This window comes from Ranitomeya imitator, chromosome 5, assembly GCF_032444005.1.
Source record: "Ranitomeya imitator isolate aRanImi1 chromosome 5, aRanImi1.pri, whole genome shotgun sequence".
In the NCBI taxonomy this organism is placed as follows: Eukaryota; Metazoa; Chordata; class Amphibia; order Anura; family Dendrobatidae; genus Ranitomeya; species Ranitomeya imitator.
Genome location: NC_091286.1, coordinates 112,717,383 through 112,739,236, shown reverse-complemented (window position 1 = coordinate 112,739,236; position 21,854 = coordinate 112,717,383). Strand labels below are relative to the sequence as shown.

The following is a 21,854-nucleotide window of genomic DNA, read 5'->3' as shown; positions in this document are numbered from 1 at the left end:
GGGTTAAATACATATACAGTAAGCTGCACATACACTGTGCTAATTGTATTTGTCACAGACATCTATATAACTATTCTATATGTATTTACTATATGTAATCCATCTCTTCTATCCTGTCGGCTCCTGCAGTGATTTTACACTACTGCGGCTGCTGAATTGCTGGCTTTTCTTCTATCTATCTATCTATCTATCTATCTATCTATCTATCTATCTATCTATCTATCTATCTATCTAATATAAATACACACAGTACAGACCAAAAGTTTGGACACATCTTCTCATTTAAAGATTTTTCTGTATTTTCATGACTATGAAAATTGTACATTCACACTGAAGGCATCAAAACTATGAATTAACACATGTGGAATTATATACATAACAAAAAAAGTGTGAAACAACTGAAAATATGTCTTATATTCTAGGTTCTTCAAAGTAGCCACCTTTTGCTTTGATGACTGCTTTGCACACTCTTGGCATTCTCTTGATGAGCTTCAAGAGGTAGTCACCGGGAATGGTCTTCCAACTTCTTGAAGGAGTTCCCAGAGATGCTTAGCTCTTGTTGGCCCTTTTGCCTTCACTCTGCGGTCCAGCTCACCCCATACCATCTTGATTGGGTTCAGGTCTGGTGACTGTGGAGGCCAGGTCTGGCGTAGCACCCCATCACTCTCCTTCTTGGTCAAATAGCCCTTACACAGCCTGGAGATGTGTTTTGGGTATTGTCCTGTTGAAAAATAAATGATGGTCCAACTAAATGCAAACCGGATGGAATAGCATGCCGCTGCAAGATGTGGTGGTAGCCATGCTGGTTCAGTATGCCTTCAATTTTGAATAAATCCCCAACAGTGTCACCAGCAAAGCACCCCCACACAATCACACCTCCTCCTCCTCCATGCTTCACGGTGGGAACCAGGCATGTAGAGTTCATTCTTTCACCTTTTCTGCGTCGCACAAAGACACGGTGGTTGGAACCAAAGATCTCAAATTTGGACTCATCAGACCAAAGCACAGATTTCCACTGGTCTAATGTCCATTCCTTGTGTTCTTTAGCCCAAACAAGTCTCTTCTGCTTGTTGCCTGTCCTTAGCAGTGGTTTCCTAGCAGCTTTTTTACCATGAAGGCCTGCTGCACAAAGTCTCCTCTTAAGGGCTCATTTCCACTTGCGAGTAAAACGGACGAGTGCAATCCGATAAAAAATCGGATTGCACTCGGACCAATGTTATTCAATAGGTGTCTTTTCATTTGCGATTTTTTTCTCAGCCGAAATCGGACTAAGAAAAAAAATCGCAGCATGCTGCGATTTGCTGCGAGTCTCGGACGAGACTCGCCAATGCAAGTCAATGGGTGCGAGAAAAAAAACGCACAGCACTCGCACCATGCGAGTGCTGTCCGTTTTTTACGCACTGGTGTCCTTTGAAAAGGCAGCAATTCAGCGCAGTGTACAGTAAAATCACACTGACAGGTTAGAATAGAGTAGATATAAACACACAGAATAGGTATATATACATATATATATGTCAGGGAGACACCTATATATATATATATATATATATTTATATTTAATGCAGCGCTAGATAGCTTTAAAGCCGGTAATTCAATTACCGGCTTTTGCTATCTCCTTCCTAAACCCGACATGATATGAGACCTGGTTTACATATAGTAAACCATCTCATATCACCATTGTTTTTGCATATTCCACACTACTAATGTCAGTAGTGTGTCTATGCAAAATTTGGCCGTTCTAGCTAGTAAATTAAAGGGTTAAATGGCGGAAAAAATTGGCGTCGGCTCCCGCGCAATTTTCTCCGCCAGAGTAGTAAAGCCAGTGACTGAGGGCAGATATTAATAGCCTGGAGAGGGTCCATGGTTATTGGCCCCCCCCCTGGCTAAAAACACCTGCCCCCAGCCACCCCAGAAAAGGCACATCTGGAAGATGCGCCTATTCTGGCACTTGGCCACTCTCTTCCCATTCCCGTGTAGCGGTGGGATATGGGGTAATGAAGGGTTAATGTCACCTTGCTATTGTAAGGTGACATTAAGCCAGATTAATAATGGAGAGGCGTCAATTATGACACCTATCCATTATTAATCCAATACTAGTAAAGGGTTAAAAAAAACACACACACATTATTAAAAATTAATTTAATGAAAAAATCACAAAGGTTGTTGTATTAATTTATTCTACTCTCAATCCACTCACTGAAGACCCTCGATCTGTAAAGAAAAAAAAAAGCCAGGGAGCTTTCTAGGAAAGTTCCCACGATCTAGGAACAGCCAGCAGAGGGCGCCTCACCGCAAATGCAGGTAAATATAGGTCATTGACCTACTTTACCTACATTCTCCCGGGTTTTGCAGACATGAGCGTTGCATTAGCAAAGCTCGTGGCTGCAAAATATTTTAACCCCTTCAGATGGATTTACATCGTTGGACGTGACAGATCTGCAGTAGGTAAGGATATTGTTGGTTTATAATTTTTTATTTATTTATAGATCGAGGGTCTTCAGTGAGTGGATTGAGAGTAGAATAAATTAATACAACAACCTTTGTGATTTTTTCATTAAATTAATTTAATAATGTGTGTGTGTTTTTTTTTAACCCTTTACTAGTATTGGATTAATAATGGATAGGTGTCATAATTGACGCCTCTCCATTATTAATCTGGCTTAATGTCACCTTACAATAGCAAGGTGACATTAACCCTTCATTACCCCATATCCCACCGCTACACGGGAATGGGAAGAGAGTGGCCAAGTGCCAGAATAGGCGCATCTTCCAGATGTGCCTTTTCTGGGGTGGCTGGGGGCAAATGTTTTTAGCCAGGGGGGGGCCAATAACCGTGGACCCTCTCCAGGCTATTAATATCTGCCCTCAGTCACCGGCTTTACTACTCTGGCGGAGAAAATTGCCAATTTTTTCCGCCATTTAACCCCTTAATTTACTAGCTAGAACGGCCAAATTTTGCATAGACACACTACTGACGTTAGTAGTGTGGATTATGCAAAAAAAATGGTGATATGAGATGGTTTACTGTATGTAAACCAGGTCTCATATCATGTCGGGTTTTAGGAAGGAGATAGCAAAAGCCGGCAATTGAATTACCTGCTTTAAAGCTATCTAGCGCTGCATTAAATATAAATATATATATATAGGTGTCTCCCTGACATATATATATGTATATATACCTATTCTGTGTGTTTATATCTTCTCTAATCTAAGCTGTCAGTGTGATTTAACTGTACACTGCGCTGAATTGCCAGCTTTTCAAAGGAGACCCATGCGTAAAAATCGGACAGCAATACGGATGTCATACGGATGTTGCGATAAAAAAATCACATCACACTCGCATGACACTCGCATCACACTCGCATGACACTCGCAGACGTCACATCCGTTTTTTCGGTCCGTAATTCGGACCGGTTTTTTTCACACAAGTGGAAATGAGCCCTAACAGTTGTTGTAGAGATGTGTCTGCTGCTAGAACTCTGCATTGACCTGGTCTCTAACCTGAGCTGCTGTTATCCTGCGATTTCTGAGGCTGGTGACTCGGATAAACTTATCCTCAGAAGCAGAGGTGATTCTTGGTGTTCCTTTCCTGGGGCGGTCCTCATGTTTGCCAGTTTCTTTGTAGCGCTTGATGGTTTTTGCCACTGCACTTGGAGACACTTTCAAAGTTTTCCCAATTTTTCGGACTGACTGACCTTCATTTCTTAAAATAATGGTGGCCACTCGTTTTTCTTTACTTAGCTGCTTTTTTCTTGCCATAAAACAAATTCTAACAGTCTATTCAGTAGGACTATCAGCTGTATATCCACCAGACTTCTGCACAACACAACTGATGGTCCCAACCCCATTTATAAGGCAAGAAATCCCACTTACTAAACCTGACAGGGCACACCTGTGAAGTGAAAACTAATTCCTGTGACTACCTCTTGAAGCTCATCAAGAGAATGCCAAGAGTGTGCAAAGCAGTCATCAAAGCAAGAGGTGGCTACTTTGAAGAACCTAGAATATAAGACACAATTTCAGTTATTTTATACTTTTTTGTTAAGTATATAATTCTACATGTGTTAATTCATAGTTTTGATGCCTTCAGTGTGAATGTACAATTTTCATAGTCATGAAAATATAGAAAAATCTTTAAATGAGAAGGTGTGTCCAAACTTTTGGTCTGTAGTGTGTGTGTGTGTGTGTGTGTGTGTGTGTGTGTGTGTGTGTGTGTGTGTGTATGTGTGTCACTGACATCTATATATCTATGTATTCTATTTGTATATATCTATTCTATCATGTCAGTGTGATTTTACTGTACCCGGCATATGAACTGCTGGCTTTTCAAATGCGATCGGTGTGTAAAAATTGGACAGCACTCGCACAATCATAGAATAACATTGGTCCGAATTCAATCTGATTTTTCTATCGGATTGCATTTGTCAGATTTTATCGCAAGTGGGAATGAGCCTTAAACCAGATAATAAGCAGATTATTCACCTTTGAGCATTTTTCTTTATTTCACCCTTCACAAGCACAGTTCTTCCTGGGCCGAAAGTGTCAGGAAGGTTTCCAGTGTAAGGAATTTGCTAAAAAACAAAACAAAAAAAAAACTTTTAATGTAACATACTGCAATACACATTTGCATGCAACGCTCATCACAATACTCCCATAAAGAGAATATGTAATCTGAGAAAAACCTATTGTTTTAATCCCTCTCGCAGCAGATTATTTATTTGTTTGTTTAGTTTTTCCTCCCTTTCTGCCAAGAGCCAAAACTTTCTTATGTTGCATTGTCAAGTTTTAGTTTTGAATGTCACTATTCATAAATGTACTGAAAAACAGGACAAAAATGCAGTGACATAGGGGAAAAATGGAATTCCTTCATTGCTATTTGGATATTGTTTTTACAGCATTTATTGTACAGTAAAAATATCACATTTGTATATTTTGCTGATGAAAAAAAATGTACAACATTTTTGAAGGAAAAAAATTGTTTTGTGTCCTCGTTTTGTGAGATATGTAACTTTTTTCTTTTTCCATGGAGGATGGTACATGAGGCCTTGTATATTGCATGGCAAGCAGATATTTTTATTGATGGTATTTTTGGGTGCATAAGATGTTTTCTGTCTTATATTTTTTGGCTGAGGTGTGGTGGTCTTAGAATGATAATAACGGCATTTTGATTTTTTTGCTTTACGTCCATTTACTATATGGATTACATAATTGTATATTTTGATAGATTATACTTTTTTACTTCTATGGATGTGACAATACCAAATATTTTTAACTTTCTTACTATCTTTATATTTAATGGGGGGATAAGAAAGTAAAGTGATTTAATTTTTATTTTTTTACAACTTGCTTTTAGTGATGAGCGAATATACTCGTTACTCGAGCACGCTCGGGGGTCCTCCGAGTATTTTTTTAGTGCTCTGAAATTTAGTTTTTCTTGCCACAGCTGAATGATTTACATCTGTTAGCCAGCATAAGTACATGTGGGGGTTGCCTGGTTGCTAGGGAATCCCCACATGTAATCAAGCTGGCTAACAGATGTAAATCATTCAGCTGCGGCAAGAAAAATTAAATCTCCGAGCACTAACAAATACTCAGAGGACCCCCGAGCATGCTCATCACTACTTGCTTTATATACTGCAATGCAGCCTGGGTTGCACGTATTAAATACTGCTGTCAGAGATTGATAAACTCACAGACGAGACATTGGGCAAAATCCTCAAAAACATCACAGTCTAATTTGTTTTTACTCATTTCTTTGATTTGGTTCTATTAACCCCTTCCCGACCTTTGACGCCACGTAGGCGTCATGAAAGTCGGTGCCAATCCGACCCATGACACCTATGTGGCGTCATGGAAAGATCGCGTCCCTGCAGATCGGGTGAAAGGGTTAACTCCCATTTCACCCGATCTGCAGGGACATGGGGAGTGGTAGTTTAGCCCAGGGGGGGTGGCTTCACCCCCCCGTGGCTACGATCGCTCTGATTGGCTGTTGAAAGTGAAACTGCCAATCAGAGCGATTTGTAATATTTCACCTATTATAACTGGTGAAATATTACAATCCAGCCATGGCCGATGCTGCAATATCATCGGCCATGGCTGGAAACACTAATGTGCCCCCACCCCACCCCACCGATCGCCCCCCCAGCCCTCCGATCTGTCCGGTACACAGCTCCGGCTCCCCTCCGTCCTGTGCTCCGCTCCCCCCGTGCTCTTGTCCGCTCCCCCCGTGCTCCAATCACCCCCCCCCCGTGCTCCAATCACCCCCCCTGCACTCTGATCCACCCCCCCGTGCTCCGTTCCACCCCCCTGTGCTCCGTTCCACCCCCCGTGCTCCGTTCCACCCCTCCCGCGCTCCGATCCACCCCCCCATGCTCCGATCCCCCCCCCCCGTGCTGCCCCCCCCACCCCATCATACTTACCGATCCTGCCGGGGTCTGTCCGTCTTCTCCCTGGGCGCCGCCATCTTCCAAAATGGCGGGCGCATGCGCAGTGCGCCCGCCGAATCTGCCGGCCGGCAGATTCGTTCCAAAGTGCATTTTGATCACTGAGATAGATTATATCTCAGTGATCAAAATAAAAATAATAATAAATGACCCCCCCCCCCCTTGTCACCTCCATAGGTAGGGACAATAAAAAAATAAAGAATTTTTTTCCCCACTAATGTTAGAATAGGGTTAGGGTTAGGGGTAGGGTTAGGGGTAGGGTTAGGGCTAGGGTTAGGGCTAGGGTTAGGGTTAGGGCTAGGGTTAGGGCTAGGGTTAGGGCTAGGGTTAGGGCTAGGGTTAGGGTTAGGGTTTCGGTATGTGCACACGTATTCTGGTCCTCTGCGGATTTTTCCGCTGCGGATTTGATAAATCCGCAGTGCTAAACCGCTGCGGATTTATGGCGGATTTACCGCGTTTTTTCTGCGCATTTCACTGCGGTTTTACAACTGCGATTTTCTATTGGAGCAGTTGTAAAACCGCTGCGGAATCCGCACAAAGAAGAGAGATGCTGCAGAATGTAAACCGCTGCGTTTCCATGCAGTTTTTCTGCAGCATGTGTACAGCGATTTTTGTTTCCCATAGGTTTACATTGAACTGTAAACTCATGGGAAACTGCTGCGGATCCGCAGCGTTTTCCGCAGCGTGTGCACATACCTTTAGAATTAGGCACACGGTGCGGATTTGGCTGCGGATCCGCAGCGGATTGGCCGCTGCGGATTCGCAGCAGTGTTCCATCAGGTTTACAGTACCATGTAAACCTATGGAAAACCAAATCCGCTGTGCCCATGGTGCGGAAAATACCACGCGGAAACGCTGCGTTGTATTTTCCGCAGCATGTCAATTCTTTGTGCGGATTCCGCAGCGTTTTACACCTGTTCCTCAATAGGAATCCGCAGGTGAAATCCGCACAAAAAACACTGGAAATCCGCGGAAAATCCGCAGTTAAAACGCAGTGCCTTTTACCTGCGGATTTTTCAAAAATGATGCTGAAAAATCTCACACGATTCCGCAACGTGGGCACATAGCCGTAGGGTTAGGGTTGGAATTAGGGTTGTGGTTAGGGTTGTGATTAGGGTTATGGCTACAGTTGGGATTAGGGTTAGGGGTGTGTTGGGGTTAGTGTTGGAGGTAGAATTGAGGGGTTACCACTGTTTAGGCACATCAGGGGTCTCCAAACGCAACATGGCGCCACCATTGATTCCAGCCAATCTCGTATTCAAAAGGTCAAATGGTGCTCCCTCAATTCTGAGCCCCGACGTGTGCCCAAACAGTGGTTTACCTCCACACATGGGGTATCAGCGTACTCAGGAGAAACTGGACAACAACTTTTGGGGTCCAATTTCTCCTGTAACCCTTGGGAAAATAAAAAATTCTGGGCTAAATAATTATTTTTGAGGAAAGAAAACGTATTTATTATTTTCACGGCTCTGCATTATAAACTTCTATGAAGCACTTGGGGGTTCAAAGTGCTCACCACACATCTAGATAAGTTCCTTTCGGGGTCTAGTTTCCAAAATGGGGTCACTTGTGGTTTTTTTTTACTGTTTAGCCACATCAGGGGCTCTGCAAACGCACGCCCACAGAGCATTCCATCAAAGTCTGCATTTCAAAACGTCACTACTTCACTTCCGAGCCCTGGCATGTGCCCAAACAGTGGTTTACCCCCACATATGGGGTATCAGCATACTCAGGAGAAACTGGACAACAACTTTTGGGGTCAAATTTCTCCTGTTACCCTTGGGAAAATAAAAAATTGCAGGCTAAAAGATAATTTTTGAGAAAAAAATTTTTTTTTTTTTTTTTTTCATGGCTCTGCGTTATAAACTTCTGTGAAGCACTTGGGGGTTCAAAGTCCTCACCACACATCTAGATTAGTTCCTTTGGGGGTCTAGTTTCCAAAATGGGGTCATTTCTGGGGGATCTCTAATGTTTAGGCACACGGGGGCTCTCCAAACGTGACATGGTGTCCGCTAATGATTGGAGCTAATTTTTCATTTAAAAAGCCAAATGGCGTGCCTTCCCTTCCGAGCCCTGCCGTGCGCCCAAACAGTGGTTTACCCCCACATATGGGGTATCAGCGTACTCAGGACAAACTGGACAACAACATTTGGGGTCCAATTTCTCCTATTACCCTTGGCAAAATAGGAAATTCCAGGCTAAATATCATTTTTGAGGAAAGAAAAATTATTTTTTATTTTCATGGCTCTGCGTTATAAACTTCTGTGAAGCACCTGGGGGTTTAAAGTGCTCAATATGCATCTAGATAAGTTCCTTGGGGGGTCTAGTTTCCAAAATGGGGTCACTTGTGGGGGAGCTCCAATGTTTAGGCACACAGGGGCTCTCCAAACGCGACATGGTGTCCGCTAAAAATTGGAGCTAATTTTCCATTCAAAAAGTCAAATGGCGCGCCTTCCCTTCCGAGCCCTGCCGAGTGCCCAAACAGTGGTTTACCCCCACATATGAGGTATTGGCGTACTCGGGAGAAATTGCCCAACAAATTTTAGGATCCATTTTATCCTATTGCCCATGGTACAATGAAAAAATTGAGGCGAAAAGAATTTTTTGTGAAAAAAAAGTACTTTTTCATTTTTACAGATCAATTTGTGAAGCACCTGAGGGTTTAAAGTGCTCACTAGGCATCTAGATAAGTTCCTTTGGGGGGTCTAGTTTCCAAAATGGGGTCACTTGTGGGGGAGCGCCAATGTTTAGGCACACAGGGGCTCTCCAAACGCGACATGGTGTCCGCTAACAATGGAGATAATTTTTCATTCAAAAAGTCAAATGGCGCTCCTTCCCTTCCGAGCCTTACCATGTGCCCAAACAGTGGTTTACCCCCACATGTGAGGTATTGGTGTACTCAGGAGAAATTGCCCAACAAATCTTAGGATCCATTTTATCCTGTTGCCCATGTGAAAATGAAAAAATTGAGGCTAAAATAATTTTTTTGGGAAAAAAAAGTACTTTTTCATTTTTACGGATCAATTTGTGAAGCACCTGGGGGTTCAAAGTGCTCACTATGCATCTAGATAAGTTCCTTGGGGAGTCTAGTTTCCAAAATGGGGTCACTTGTGGGGGAGCTCCAATTTTTAGGCACACGGGGGCTCTCCAAACGTGACATGGTGTCCGCTAAAGAGTGGAGCCAATTTTTCATTCAAAAAGTCAAATGGCGCTCCTTCCCTTCTAAGCCGTGCGCCCAAACAGTGGTTTACCCCCACATATGAGGTATCAACGTACTCAGGACAAATTGGACAACAACTTTCGTGGTTCAGTTTCTCTTTTTACCATTGGGAAAATAAAAAAATTGTTGCTAAAAGATAATTTTTGTGACTAAAAAGTTAAATGTTCATTTTTTCCTTCCATGTTGCTTCTGCTGCTGTGAAGCACCTGAAGGGTTAATAAACTTCTTGAATGTGGTTTTGAGTACCTTGAGGGGTGCAGTTTTTAGAATGGTGTCACTTTTGGGTATTTTCAGCCATATAGACCCCTCAAACTGACTTCAAATGTGAGGTGGTCCCTAAAAAAAATGGTTTTGTAAATTTCGTTGTAAAAATGAGAAATTGCTGGTCAAATTTTAACCCTTATAACTTCCTAGCAAAAAAAAATTTTGTTTCCAAAATTGTGCTGATGTAAAGTATACATGTGGGAAATGTTATTTATTAACTATTTTGTGTCACATAACTCTCTGGTTTAACAGAATAAAAATTCAAAATGTGAAAATTGTAAAATTTTCAAAATTTTCGCCAAATTTCCGTTTTTATCACAAATAAACGCAGAATTTATTTACCTAAATTTACCACTAACATGAAGCCCAATATGTCACGAAAAAACAATCTCAGAACCGCTAGTATCCGTTGAAGCGTTCCTGAGTTATTACCTCATAAAGGGACACTGGTCAGAATTGCAAAAAACGGCAAGGTCTTTAAGGTCAAAATAGGCTGGGTCATGAAGGGGTTAAAGGGAACCTGTCACCCCGAAAATCGCGGGTGAGGTAAGCCCACCGGCATCAGGGGCTTATCTACAGCATTCTGTAATGCTGTAGATAAGCCCCTGATGTTACCTGAAAGAGGAGAAAAAGACGTTATATTATACTCACCCAGGGGCGGTCCCGCTGCTGGTCAGGTCAGATGGGCGTCTCCGGTCCGCTGCGGCGCCTCCCATCTTCATTACAAGACGTCATCTTCTGATCTTCAGCCACGGCTCCGGCGCAGGCGTACTTTGCTCTGCCCTGTTGAGGGCAGAGGATAGTACTGCAGTGCGCAGGCGCCGGAAAGGTCAGAGGCCAGGCGCCTGCGCACTGCAGTACTATCCTCTGATGACAGGATAGGATTCTGTCTAAAACAGAACGACAAGGTTTTAGACGTCTCAATAGGTTGTGTTATTATTGTGGCGACGCTTCCCATGTCATTTCTGTCTGCCCTAAGCGGACAAAGAGGATCGCCAGTTCATTTACCATCAGTACTGTACAACCTAAATTTCTGTTATCTGTGTCCTTGATCTGCTCATTGTCTGCTCATTACAGAATGCTGTAGATAAGCCCCTGATGCCGGTGGGCTTACCTCACCCGCGATTTTCGGGGTGACAGGTTCCCTTTAAAGGACCTATGTAAAAATCTGATGTCGTTTTAAGGTAAAATTTAAGCAGAAATATGGAAAATTCTGGTGTCATAGTTCCCCCTGCTTTTGCTCCCTTCACAATCAACTTTGTCCAGGTTAAACTCTCTAAATTTCTATACAAAACATATAGCCACGTGTCCAACAGATAGTAGGAGTCTTAAATTAGATCTAGCAGATGGTTTGAAAGCGGCAAGAGTTTTTTTAATTTAAAATATGTATTTCACACAAAATCCTGATTTAAACAAAAGGTAATATTCGGATTACACATTTTCTTAAAAAAAAAAAAATACCGAAGTCTTGCAAGATTTACACTGCCTCAAGGGATTATACTACGCTCATACTTCCTGTTCTATACATAAGACTTTTCAGCAGTCTCATTGTCGTCACAGACAGGATTGCAATGAAACACTATACACTGTAAATAACAAAGGATTCACCACTTACAATAAGTGATATCACAACTGATTAGAACCTATTGCTGCTTTTGTGCATGTGTCCCACAGGAATTAGGAAGTTTAACCCCTTAATGACCGCCAATACGCCTTTTAACTGACCTGACATATAAGAGAATAGCCTCCCAATACAGGTAACAATCCAGCATCTGTCGGCTGTGCACTATAGCTGACAAACTTTCTGCATCAGCCACGATAAGTGTTTGCACCGTCCAAATCTGTTTAACCCATTAAATGCTGCTGTAAATAGTGACTACATCATTATATATGGTTAACAGAGTGTGGGGGCTTCCTCTTTATCCCAATTGGTGCACTTAGATCATGATTGTGTGGTCCTGATGTTTCCGTGGCAATTCATGACCAAATAGCGGCCTTAGAGTCTGACGGCTGTAGTAATCTGTTCAGAAGTTAGAGGCATTTAGATGGTAAAAAGACACATTTTCATTTCTGTCATACCACTTTGCATTAATTCCTGTAAAGCACCTGAAGGGTTAATAAACTACCTGACAACAGTTTTCGATATGTCAGGGGGTGCTGTTTTTCAAATGGTATCACATTTGGGGGTTTCCCAACATATGAGACCCCTAAAGTCACTTCAAACATGGATAAGTCCCTAAAAAAGTAAATTTTGTAAATTTCCTTGAAAAAATGAAAAATTGCTGCTACATTTTTAAACCTCCTAAAATGCTAAAAAAATAAAATAACATTTTACAAATGATGTTGATGTAAAGCCGACATGTGGGAAATGTTATTTATTAATGGTTTGCTGTGGTATAACCATCTGGATTAAAGGGATAATCATTAACATTTTGAAAATTGCTAATTTTTTTACATTTTTCTCAAATTTTTGATATTTTATATAAATAAACACAAAACATATTGACCTAAATTAACCATTATCATAAAGTATAATGTGTCACGAAAAAACAATCTCAAAATCACTGGGATTTGCTGAAGCGTTGCAGAGTTATTACCACATAAAGTGACACTGGTCAGATTTAAAAAAAATTGGCTCAGTCACTAAGGGGTTAAATTAAGCCTAGTAACAAATGTGAAAATTGTAATTTTGTTTTTTATTTTTGATTAAAAAAAAAAATCTAAAAAAAATGTATACAGAATTTACATACAATTTACTATACAGACGTTTTTACTTACTCTAAGGATCACTGCAGAAAAATTGAAATACTGTATATACTAGTGTATAAGCCGAGTTTTTAAGCACTTTTTTTGTGCTGAAAATGCCCCCCTCGGATTATACATGAGTCATTATCCCAGAAAGACGGACGTGGAGGGGCATCAGCGGGTCACAGAAGCAGGAGTCGGCGGCTGCTGCTAAAGCTGTGCCCACTCCTAAAGAGAAATGAATATGCACTGCACTGGCAATGAATATTCATTTTTCTTATAGCGCGCAAAGTTACAGAAGCAGTCGCCGGATTCCAGCAGTGGCCGGGATCTAACAGGTGCCTGCTCATTAAGGTAATGAATATTTACCTCTCTCCACTCACAGAGACGTGGAGTGAATATTCATTACCTTAATGAGTGGGGACACGTGATCGCTCGGCACCAGAACGAGATGCAGCGAGGGCACGGAGGGAAGGTAAGTAGGATGTTTTTTTTTTTTATAGGAACCATGCACACAAGGACAGGGATGAGGAGCCATGCATACAAGGATAGGGGATAAGGAGCCATGCATACAAGGATAGGGGATAAGGAGCCATGCATACAAGGATGGGGATAAGGAGACATGCAGACAAGGATGGGAATAAGGAGCCATGCAGACACGGATAGGAATAAGGAGACATGCAGACAAGAAAGGGGATAAGGAGCCATGCACACAAGGATGGGGATAAGGAGACATGCATACAAGGATGGAGATAAGGAGACATGCAGACAAGAAAGGGGATAAGGAGCCATGCACACAAGGATGGGAATAAGGAGCCATGCACACAAGGATGGGAATAAGGAGCCATGCAGACAAGGATGGGGATAAGGATCCATGAAGACAAGGATGGGGATAAGGAGCCATGCAGACAAGGATGGGGATAAGGAGCCATGCACACAAGGATGGGGATAAGGATCCATGCAGACAAGGATGGGGATAAGGATCCATGCAGACAAGGATGGGGATAAGGATCCATGCGGACAAGGATGGGGATAAGGATCCATGCATACAAGGATGGGGATAAGGATCCATGCAGACAAGGATGGGAATAAGGAGCTATGCAGACAAGGATGGGAGTAAGGATCCATGCAGACAATGATGGGAATAAAGAGCCATGCACACAAGGATGGGAATAAGGAGCCATGCACACAAGGATGGGGATAAGGATCCATGAAGACAAGGATGGGGATAAGGAGCCATGCAGACAAGGATGGGGATAAGGAGCCATGCACACAATGATGGGGATAAGGATCCATGCAGACAAGGATGGGGATAAGGATCCATGCAGACAAGGATGGGGATAAGGATCCATGCGGACAAGGATGGGGATAAGGATCCATGCATACAAGGATGGGGATAAGGATCCATGCAGACAAGGATGGGAATAAGGAGCTATGCAGACAAGGATGGGAGTAAGGATCCATGCAGACAATGATGGGAATAAGGAGCCATGCAGACAAGGATGGGAGTAATGAGCCATGCACACAAGGATGGGTGTTGTGAATTCTGTTTTTGGGCTTTTTGGGTGGTTGTAGATTGTGTGTGGTTGTGGGTGGTTGTAGATGGTAATGCAGTTGTCCCTGGGCTGCAGTCTTGGACAGGTGTATCTGCTAATTGCAATTCTGACTGGGCTATTTAGCTTTGCAGGACTCTTTAGTCCATGCCAGTTGTCAATGTTTCTTTGGAAGTGTTGGATCTCTGCCTGGCCTCTCCTGCTTAGCTGCCAATTCAGCAAAGATAAGTGTCTGTTTCTTTTTCTTAGGCACACATGCTGTGTGCTTATTTTCAGTGCTGATCTTTTGTTTCTATTTGTCCAGCTTAGACTGTGTCAGTTGTTTTTCTCAGTCTGGTTGGATTCTCTGGAGTTGCAGATATACTCTCCACATCTTTAGTTAGGTGGTGGAGTTTTGTATTTTCTGCTGTGGATATTTTTGTAGTATTTTTATGCTGACCGCTTAGTATCCTGTCCTGTCCTTTTCTATTTAGCTAGAAGTGGCCTCCTTTGCTAAAGCCTGTTTTCTGCCTGCGTGTGTCTTTTCCTCTCCTACTCACAGTCATTTTTTGCGGGGGGCTGCCTATCCTTTGGGGGTCTACTCTGAGGCAAGATAGTTTTCCTATTTCCATCTTTAGGGGTATTTAGTCCTCCGGCTGTGCCTAGGTTTTGTTAGGCACATCCCACGGCTACTTCTAGTTGCGCTGATAAGATCAGGGTTTGCGGTCAGTATAGTTACCACCTACTCCAGTGAAGGTTTTCATGCTGCTCCAAGGCCACCTAATCATAACAGTACAACTGGCCAACAATGAGTTAAATGCATCTCAGAAGAAGGGAGGAAAGGTCTTGAGCCATTTTTTTTTCTTCAGTCTATTTTGTCTTCTCCCTCTTTATTTCTGGGTGGCTGAGGAGCCTTGTGCTAGCATGAAAGTTCAGGAATTAGCTTCTCGTGTAGACCAGCTTGCTGCTAGGGTTCAGGGTATTTCTGATTATATTGTTCAGACTCCTGCTTTAGAACCGAAGACTCCTACTCCTGATTTGTTTTTTGGTGACAGGTCCAAATTTTTGAGTTTTAAAAACAACTGTAAACTGTTTTTTGCATTGAAACCTCGATCCTCCGGTGATTCCATTCAGCAGGTTAAAATCATCATCTCCCTGCTGCGTGGTGATCCACAGGATTGGGCATTTTCCCTGGAATCTGGGGATCCGGCTTTGCTTAATGTAGACTCCTTCTTTCAGGCATTAGGATTATTGTATGATGAACCTAATTCGGTGGATCAAGCTGAGAAGACCTTGTTGGCCCTGTCTCAGGGGCAAGAGGCGGCTGAATTGTATTGTCAGAAATTCAGAAAATGGTCTGTGTTGACTAAATGGAATAATGATGCTTTGGCGGCAATTTTCAGAAAGGGTCTTTCTGAATCCATTAAAGATGTTATCTGAGTGATTCTATGTCTCTGGCCATTCAGATTGACTGGCGCTTGCGGGAGCGCAGAACTGTGCGCGCTATGGCGTTATCCTCAGAGCAAATTCCTGAGCCTATGCAGTGTGATAGGATTCTGTCTAAAACAGAACGACAAGGTTTTAGACGTCTCAATAGGTTGTGTTATTATTGTGGCGACGCTTCCCATGTCATTTCTGTCTGCCCTAAGCGGACAAAGAGGATCGCCAGTTCATTTACCATCAGTACTGTACAACCTAAATTTCTGTTATCTGTGTCCTTGATCTGCTCATTGTCATCATTTTCTGTCATAGCGTTTGTGGATTCAGGCGCCGCCTTGAACTTAATGGACTTTGACTTTGCTAGGCGTTGTGGTTTTCCCTTGCAGCCTTTGCAGAACCCTATTCCTTTAAGGGGCATTGATGCTACACCCTTGGCTAAAAATAAGCCCCAGTTTTGGACACAGGTGACCATGCGCATGGCGCCAGCCCATCAGGAAGATTGTCGATTTCTGGTGTTGCATAATTTGCATGATGCTATCGTGCTGGGTTTTCCGTGGTTACAGGTACATAATCCTGTTTTGGATTGGAAGTCCATGTCTGTGACTAGTTGGGGTTGTCAGGGGGTTCATGATGATGTTCCTCTGATGTCTATCGCCCCTTCTTCCTCTTCTGAAATTCCGGAGTTTTTGTCTGATTTTCAGGATGTATTCGATGAGCCCAAGTCCAGTTTCCTCCCACTGCACAGTGACTGCGATTGTGCTATTGACTTGATTCCAGGCTGTAAGTTTCCTAAGGGCCGACTTTTCAACCTGTCTGTACCTGAACATACCGCCATGCGGAGCTATATTAAGGAGTCTTTGGAGAAAGGGCATATTCGTCCATCTTCTTCACCGTTGGGAGCGGGGTTCTTTTTTGTTGCTAAAAAAGATGGTTCCTTAAGACCCTGTATTGATTATCGCCTCTTGAATAAGAGCACGGTCAAGTTTCAATACCCTTTACTTTCTGATTTGTTTGCTAGGATTAAGGGAGCTAGTTGGTTTACGAAGATTGACCTTCGGGGGGCTTATAATCTTGTTCGTATAAAGCAGGGTGATGAATGGAAAACTGCGTTTAACACGCCCGAAGGCCATTTTGAATACCTTGTGATGCCATTCGGACTCTCTAATGCTCCATCTGTTTTTCAGTCCTTCATGCATGATATCTTCCGGAATTATCTTGATAAATTCTTGATTGTATATTTGGACGATATTTTGATTTTTTCTGATGATTGGGAGTCTCATGTGCAGCAGGTCAGGTTGGTATTTCAGATCCTTCGTGACAATGCCTTGTTTGTGAAAGGGTCTAAGTGTCTTTTTGGGGTGCAGAAGGTTTCCTTTTTGGGCTTTATTTTTTCTCCCTCGTCTATAGAGATGGATCCGGTTAAGGTTCAGGCCATTCATGATTGGATTCAGCCCACATCCGTGAAGAGCCTTCAGAAATTTTTGGGTTTTGCTAATTTTTTATTGCCGTTTCATTGCTAATTTTTCCAGCGTGGTTAAACCCTTGACTGATTTGACGAAGAAGGGCGCTGATGTGGCGAATTGGTCCCCTGCGGCTGTCTCTGCCTTTCAGGAACTTAAACATCGTTTTACTTCTGCTCCAGTGTTGCACCATCCGGATGTTTCTCTTCCGTTTCAGGTTGAGGTTGACGCTTCTGAGATTGGGGCAGGGGCCGTTTTGTCTCAGTCGGATCCTGTTGGTTCCTTAATGAAACCGTGTGCCTTCTTTTCCCGTAAGTTTTCGCCTGCTGAACGCAATTATGATGTCGGCAATCGGGAGTTGTTGGCTATGAAGTGGGCGTTTGAGGAGTGGCGACATTGGCTTGAGGGAGCTAAGCACCGTATTGTGGTCTTGACCGATCATAAGAATCTGATTTACCTCGAGTCTGCCAAACGGCTGAATCCTAGACAGGCTCGATGGTCCTTGTTTTTTTCTCGTTTTGATTTCGTGGTCTCGTACCTTCCGGGTTCTAAGAATATTAAGGCTGATGCCCTCTCTAGGAGTTTTTTGCCTGATTCTCCTGAGGTCTTGGAACCGGTCGGTATTCTGAAAGAAGGGGTGGTCCTTTCTGCCATTTCTCCTGATTTACGACGGGTTCTTCAGGAATTTCAGGCTGACAAACCTGACCGTTGTCCTGTGGGGAAACTGTTTGTTCCTGACAGATTGACTAGTAGAGTGATTTCTGAGGTTCACTGTTTCGTGTTGGCTGGTCATCCTGGCATTTTTGGTACCAGAAACTTGGTTGGTAGGTCCTTTTGGTGGCCTTCTTTGTCGCGTGATGTGCGTTCTTTTGTGCAGTCCTGTGGGACTTGTGCGCGGGCCAAGCCTTGTTGCTCCTGTGCTAGTGGGTTGCTTTTGTTATTGCCGGTCCCTGAGAGGCCCTGGACGCATATTTCTATGGATTTTATTTCCGATCTTCCTGTTTCCCAGAGGATGTCGGTTATCTGGGTTGTTTGTGACCGATTCTCTAAGATGGTTCATTTGGTGCCTTTGCCTAAATTGCCTTCTTCTTCAGATTTGGTTCCGTTGTTTTTTCAGCATGTGGTCCGTTTGCATGGTATTCCGGAGAATATTGTGTCCGACAGAGGTTCCCATTTTGGTTCTAGGTTTTGGCGGGCCTTTTGTGCCAAGCTGGGCATTGATTTGTCTTTTTCTTCTGCATTTCATCCTCAGACAAACGGCCAGACCGAGCGAACTAATCAGACTTTGGAGACTTATTTGAGATGCTTTGTGTCTGCTGATCAGGATGATTGGGTGGCTTTTTTGCCATTGGCCGAGTTTACCCTTAATAATCGGGCTAGTTCAGCTACTTTAGTTTCGCCTTTCTTTTGTAATTTTGGTTTTCATCCTCGTTTTTCTTCTGGGCAGGTTGAGCCTTCTGACTGTCCTGGTGAGGATTCTGTGGTTGACAGGTTGCAGCAGATTTGGGCTCATGTGGTGGACAATTTGGTGTTGTCTCAGGAGGAGGCTCAACGTTTTGCTAACCGTCGTCGGTGTGTTGGTTCCCGGCTTCGGGTTGGGGATCTGGTTTGGTTGTCTTCCCGTCATGTTCCTATGAAGATTTCTTCTCCTAAGTTTAAGCCTCGGTTTATTGGTCCTTATAGGATTTCTGAGATTATTAATCCGGTGTCTTTTCGTCTGGCGCTTCCGGCCTCTTTTGCTATCCATAATGTCTTCCATAGATCTTTATTGCGGAAATATGTGGAGCCCGTTGTTCCCTCTGTTGATCCTCCGGCCCCTGTGTTGGTTAATGGGGAGTTGGAATATGTTGTTGAGAAGATTTTGGATTCCCGTTTTTCGAGGCGGAAGCTTCAGTAGCTTGTCAAATGGAAGGGTTATGGCCAGGAGGATAATTCTTGGGTTTTTGCCTCTAATGTCCATGCCGCTGATTTGGTTCGTACCTTTCATCTGGCTCATCCTGATCCGCCTGGGGGCTCTGGTGAGGGTTCGGTGACCCCTCCTCAAGGACGGGGTACTGTTGTGAATTCTGCTTTTGAGCTCCCTCCGGTGGTTGTAGATGGTAATGCAGTTGTCCCTGGGCTGCAGTGTTGGACAGGTGTATCTGCTAATTGCAATTCTGACTGGGCTATTTAGCTTTGCAGGACTCTTTAGTCCATGCCAGTTGTCAATGTTTCTTTGGAAGTGTTGGATCTCTGCCTGGCCTCTCCTGCTTAGCTGCCAATTCAGCAAAGATAAGTGTCTGTTTCTTTTTCTTAGGCACACATGCTGTGTGCTTATTTTCAGTGCTGATCTTTTGTTTCTATTTGTCCAGCTTAGACTGTGTCAGTTGTTTTTCTCAGTCTGGTTGGATTCTCTGGAGTTGCAGATATACTCTCCACATCTTTAGTTAGGTGGTGGAGTTTTGTATTTTCTGCTGTGGATATTTTTGTAGTATTTTTATGCTGACCGCTTAGTATCCTGTCCTGTCCTTTTTTATTTAGCTAGAAGTGGCCTCCTTTGCTAAAGCCTGTTTTCTGCCTGCTTGTGTCTTTTCCTCTCCTACTCACAGTCATTATTTGTGGGGGGCTGCCTATCCTTTGGGGTTCTACTCTGAGGCAAGATAGTTTTACTATTTCCATCTTTAGGGGTATTTAGTCCTCCGGCTGTGTCGAGGTGTCTAGGTTTTGTTAGGCACACTCCACGGCTACTTCTAGTTGCGCTGATAAGATCAGTATTTGCGGTCAGTATAGTTACCACCTACTCCAGTGAAGGTTTTCATGCTGCTCCAAGGCCACCTAATCATAACAGATGGGGATAAGGATCCATGAAGACAAGGATGGGGATAAGGAGCCATGCAGACAAGGATGGGGATAAGGAGCCATGCACACAATGATGGGGATAAGGATCCATGCAGACAAGGATGGGGATAAGGATCCATGCAGACAAGGATGGGGATAAGGATCCATGCAGACAAGGATGGGAATAAGGAGCCATGCAGACAAGGATGGGAGTAAGGAGCCATGCAGACAAGGATGGGAGTAAGGAGCCATGCAGACAAGGGTGGGGATAAGGAGCCATGATTACAAGGATAGGGGATAAGGTGCCAAGCAGACAAGAATAGGGGATAAGGAGCCATGCATACAAGGATAGAGGATAAGGCGCCATGCATACAAGGATGTGTTATAAGGAGCCATGCATACAAGGATAGAGGATAAGGAACCATGCCTACAAGGATAGGGGATAAGGAGCCATGCACACAAGGATCGGAATAAGGAGCCATGCATACAAGGATGAGAATAAGGAGCCATGCAGACAAGGGTGGGGATAAGGAGCCATGATTACAAGGATATGGGATAAGGTGCCATGCAGACAAGAACAGGGAATAAGGAGCCATGCATACAAGGATGGGTTATAAGGAGCCATGCATACAAGGATGGGTTATAAGGAGCCATGCATACAAGGATGGGTTATAAGGAGCCATGCATACAAGGATGGGTTATAAGGAGCCATGCATACAAGGATGGGTTATAAGGAGCCATGCATACAAGGATGGGTTATAAGGAGCCATGCATACAAGGATGGGTTATAAGGAGCCATGCATACAAGGATGGGGATAAGGAGCCATGCATACAAGGATAGGGGATAAGGAGCCATGCACAGAAGGATGGGTTGGTTGTAAGGAGCCATGCATACAAGTATAGGGGATAAGGAGCCAAGCATACAAGGACAGGGATGGGGAGCCATGCATACCAGGACAGGACGGGGGAGCCATGCATACCAGAATAGGGATGAGGAAACAATGCATACCCGGCTTATACTTGAGTCAGTACGTTTTCCCAGTTTTTCATGGCAAAATTAGGTTCCTCGGCTTATACTTGGGTTGGCTTATACACAACTATATACGGTACCTTAATGGGCAGTTTGTTGATTATTTATTAAAAGTGTTTTTCTCGGATTGGAAAAAATAACTAGTGAAAACCAAAAAAGAATAGCCAAATGTCTCTCTAAAAATGGCTTCTCAGGGTGCTTATACATGTATAAAGGTTTCCTTGTATGTATCTGATCCCTCCTAAAAAGGGCTCCTCAGGGAGCCTCCTCAGGTTGCTCATACATGTATGAGGGGTTCCTCATATTTATCAGATCCACGTAAAATTCCAACACATATTAAACTATCCATGCCCCAGAGTATTTTTTTCAGTGAAATGGAAAAATAGAGTAAAGAATACTTACAACAGCCATGCTCCCCTGTGATGCCTGGTAGTAAAAAGCAAAAAGAATAAGTTTACCCACAGAACAATTCATAATATTACTTATTTTACGTTACGACAAAAATACCTGAGTGGAACTCATCGAAGAAAGTGCAAGAGATGTTGGTTGTGAACCTGGGGGCGTCTATAATGAAGATGAAATAGACAAGATTAACCTAAAGTATGAGACGCTGGGGAATTCTAACAAGAAAACATCACTCAGGCACGTTATAGTGTAATATACCCTGCATCTGCTGAAGAACCTCTTTTATTAAATATAAAGGTAGCACCACATGTCAGGCAATTAGTGGATGTTACAGTAATTACGATTGGTACATCCTATGTGTTGGATGTTGCAGTTGCATTTGGCCATAATGTCAAGCAACATGTAGGAAAGGCTAAGTGCAACACGAAGGGATAAGGGAAAGGGAACCAAACACTAGGGAAGGGGAGAGTGGAGACTCCTAGACAGATCTAATGTCAC

General features: G+C 43.3%; 1 protein-coding gene across 5 annotated transcripts in view; it reads right to left on the bottom strand.

Annotated features, from left to right (window-relative positions):
- The window catches only part of LOC138681517 (galectin-8-like), a 109,256-nt gene that overhangs the window by 18,841 nt on the left and 68,561 nt on the right, over positions 1-21,854 (bottom strand). For all 5 annotated transcript variants that reach the window (XM_069769091.1, XM_069769088.1, XM_069769087.1 and 2 more), the window contains exons 6-8: positions 21,459-21,515; positions 21,354-21,377; positions 4,483-4,571 (exon numbers count right to left, since the gene is read on the bottom strand). In XM_069769091.1, the coding sequence (XP_069625192.1) occupies positions 4,483-4,571; positions 21,354-21,377; positions 21,459-21,515 (170 nt within the window). The remainder of the gene's footprint in view (positions 1-4,482; positions 4,572-21,353; positions 21,378-21,458; positions 21,516-21,854) is intronic.